Genomic DNA, 3,562 nt, shown 5'->3' on the forward strand with positions numbered 1-3,562 from the left:
AATACAAGTTTTTGAAAAAGAAAAAGAAATTCCCATATTATCATAAGGAATGTGGATTTGAGGGCGATCTGGCTGTGACATCTGCCACCCCATTGGGCACCAGGGTTGATTTGGCTGCTGCGGCTAACTAGGCAGGCGTCCGCTTCCTTTCTCACCACTCCGAGTGCATCCATGTCCCGTCTAAAGCTCCGAGTTTCACTGAAGAGAGACAGACCTTGATTCGGGGAGGCTATACAAGTAGCAGAGCATCCTTGCTCAATCTTTCAACGAAGCTCTCAAGGTCCTTTTGTAGGATGTTGGAAAGTCAGTCCTTCATGTGTTAGAATGCCAAATATTGCCAGCAACAGACTCTCCCTCAGAGCCCTCAGAAGGAATCATTCTGGATCTCGGACTTCCAGGCCTCAGAACTATGATTGCAACAAATAGATATTACTTTCTACATGGCGGTATGTTATTAAGGGGATTCTAATAAATAAGTAAACCAGAAAGCACAAAAAATTGAGAGGAAGAGATTGCCCTTAGTGACCCACATGCACCCCACACTGCAGTCCCACGGTCGGTCCCTTCCATGAGAGAGGAAATGAGGTTCTCCAACAGGAGATGGAGCAATAGGACACCCGCAGGAGGAAGAGGGATTTGGAGATGCTGCACTGCAGGCATTGAAAGCGGAGGGAGAACCATGAGTCAAGAAGGCGCCAGGCCACACAATGGCTAGGAAGGGGCAGGCAGCGGGTTCTCTGACGCTCCACAGACATGCAGCCCTGTGACACTGCGGGGCTGACTTCAGACTCTGGCCTCAGAGCTGGGAAAGTATCCGTGTGTGTTTCTCCCCTCTCTTCCCTCTGTTGATGTTGAGATGACGAGGAATCCACACACACCCATACACACTTGGCTGAAGTGCTAGCCAGGGCTCACACACCTTTAGTTGTAGTACTTGCTCGAGCCCTCACAGAGGGTTGCACTCCTGGTCCTGGTGCTCACACATACTTCGATGAACTGGGAGGTATGCCCTTCTATTACTGTGCTCGCATTTCCTTGACTATAGCCAGAAGTGCTCATGGTCAGGAATCACAGACAGCAGAGCTGCCTAAACTCACAGCAAGGCCTACAGGCAGCAGAAGAAATTGAACTCACGGACTCACACTTGCAAGCTTGGTCATTTCACCTCCTGTCCCTTAAATGTGTGTTGTTTTGAGATACGTTCTTTCGGTTACTACCTCTCTCCTCGCGGACTCCGCCGAGTAAGCATCGTCGAGGTTTCCTTTTCTACAGCCGTCATGTCTAAGCCTGAGTCCCCCAAAGAGCCCGAGCGGCTGCGGAAGCTCTTCATCGGAGGGCTGAGCTTTGAAATGACCGACGAGAGCCTGAGAAGCCATTTTGAGCAATGGGGCACACTCACGGACTGCATGGTAATGAGCGATCCCAACACCAAGTGCTCCCAAGGCTTTGGGCTTGTCACCTACGCCACCGTGGAGGAGGTGGATGCAGCCATGAATGCGAGGCCACACAAGGTGGACGGCAGAGTTGTGGAACCAAAGAGGGCTGTCTCGAGAGAAGATTCTCAAAGACCTGGTGCCCACTTAACTGTGAAAAAGATTTTTGTCGGCGGCATCAAAGAAGACACAGAAGAACATCACCTCAGAGATTGTTTTGAACAGTATGGGAAAATTGAGGTGATTGAACTCATGACCGACCGAGGTAGTGGCAAGAAGAGAGGCTTTGCTTTTGCAACATTCGATGACCATGATTCTGTGGACAAGATTGTCATTCAGAAGTACCATACTGTCAATGGCCACAACTGTGAAGTAAGAAAAGCCCCGTCTAAGCAAGAGATGGCCAGTGCTTCATCCAGCCAAAGAGGTCGAAGTGGCTCTGGAAACTTTGGTGGTGGTCGTGGAGGTGGTTTTGGTGGGAATGACAACTTGGGTCGAGGAGGAAACTTCAGTGGGCGAGGTGGATTTGGTGTCAGCCGAGGTGGTGGTGGATATGGTGGCAGTGGGGATGGCTATAATGGATTTGGCAATGATGGAAGCAATTTTGGAGGTGGTGGAAGTTACAATGATTTTGGCAACTACAACAATCAGTCTTCAAATTTTGGACCCATGAAGGGTGGAAATTTTGGAGGTCAAAGCTCAGGCCCCTATGGTGGTGGAGGCCAGTACTTCGCTAAACCACGAAACCAAGGTGGCTATGGTGGTTCCAGCAGTAGCAGCAGCTATGGCAGTGGCAGGTTTTAATTGCCAGGAAACAAAGCTTAGCAGGAGAGGAGAGGCAGAGAAGTGACAGGGAAGCTACAGGTTACAACAGATTTGTGAACTCAGCCAAGCACAGTGGTGGCAGGGCCTAGCTGCTACAAAGAAGACATGTTTTAGACAATACTCATGTGTATGGGCAAACACTCAAGGACTGTATTTGTGACTAATTGTATAACAGGTTATTTTAGTTTCTGTTCTGTGGAAAGTGTAAAGCATTCCAACAAAGGGTTTTAATGTAGATTTTTTTTTTTTGCACCCATGCTGTTGATTGCTAAATGTACTAGTCTGATCATGACGCTGAATAAATGTGTCTTTTTTTTTTAATGTGCTGTGTAAAGTTAGTCTACTCCAGAGCCATCTTGGTAAACTTAACCCAACAGTGTGAAGTTAGAATTCTTCAGGGTGATGCCAGGTTCCATTTGAAATTTATTTATATCCTGCTTGGGCAGAGAAGCCATTGTCTTCAGAAATTTTGGTGTAGTTGAACTGACAGTTACTGTGTTGTGACCCTGGAGTTCAACATTAAAAGGGTCACCCAAGCAGAGTCAATGAAGTTTATTTGATTATTAATGATTGTTGGCACATCCTATGCGATATATATCAAAATTGAATTATGGTACCAGATAAAATTATGGATGGGAATGAAGCTTGTGTATCATCCATTATCATGTGTAATCAATAAACGATTTAATATCCTCTTTTAAAAAATGTGTGTTGTTTTAAGCCACCAGCTTTGGAGTGATTTGTTAGAAGGGCAATGCAAAAATAATAATAATAATAACAATATTATTTTGTTATTCAAAATAATAACATCTGTTATTGTTGTTCAGAAGAATTCCGTGTGCTCAACCATCTGAGATAATCTAAATAACTCTCCAAGGATGGCAACAGCCAGAACTTGACACCAGTCTACACTGACAGCAGTCATCATATCTTCCAAGGTTCTGAAGAATGTCCCTTTTCCCTTCATTTCAGAAACACAAATAATAATCTCTCCTCGTGCGCTGGAGCAATAGCACAATGGGTAGGGTGTTTGCCTTGCACTCGGCCCACCCAGGTTCGATTCCCAGCATCCCATATGGTCTCCCGAGTACTGCCAGGAGTAATTCCTGAGTGCGTGAGCCAGGAGTAACCCCTGTGCAACGTCAGGTATGACAAAAAAAAAAATCTCCACTCGTACAGGAATAAACTATGGATTCAAGTTTCATTTTCTTTAACTCATGATTTTTAGAGTACTTTTCATAGCTCCTCAATTTCATGGCACTGCCATATTTTACAGTATTGAACAGCTAGCAGTCTTTCTTTTA

At 45.6% G+C, this 3,562-nt stretch overlaps 1 protein-coding gene across 1 annotated transcript; it reads left to right on the plus strand.

The window, feature by feature from the left end:
* Nucleotides 1–1,233: 1,233 nt before the first annotated feature.
* Nucleotides 1,234–2,550, plus strand: LOC101554869 (heterogeneous nuclear ribonucleoprotein A1-like). Its single transcript, XM_012934396.2, has one exon. The coding sequence runs from the start codon at nt 1,278–1,280 to the stop codon at nt 2,235–2,237; it is 960 nt and encodes a 319-aa protein (XP_012789850.2). The 5' UTR covers nt 1,234–1,277; the 3' UTR covers nt 2,238–2,550.
* The last annotated feature ends 1,012 nt before the right edge of the window (nt 2,551–3,562 follow it).

This window comes from Sorex araneus, chromosome X (genome assembly GCF_027595985.1).
Source record: "Sorex araneus isolate mSorAra2 chromosome X, mSorAra2.pri, whole genome shotgun sequence".
NCBI classification, from domain to species: Eukaryota; Metazoa; Chordata; class Mammalia; order Eulipotyphla; family Soricidae; genus Sorex; species Sorex araneus.

What these genes read in the sequence shown, in the direction of transcription:
- LOC101554869 (XM_012934396.2), top strand. Translation starts at nt 1,278, where the DNA reads ATGTCTAAGCCTGAGTCCCCCAAAGAGCCCGAGCGGCTGCGGAAGCTC.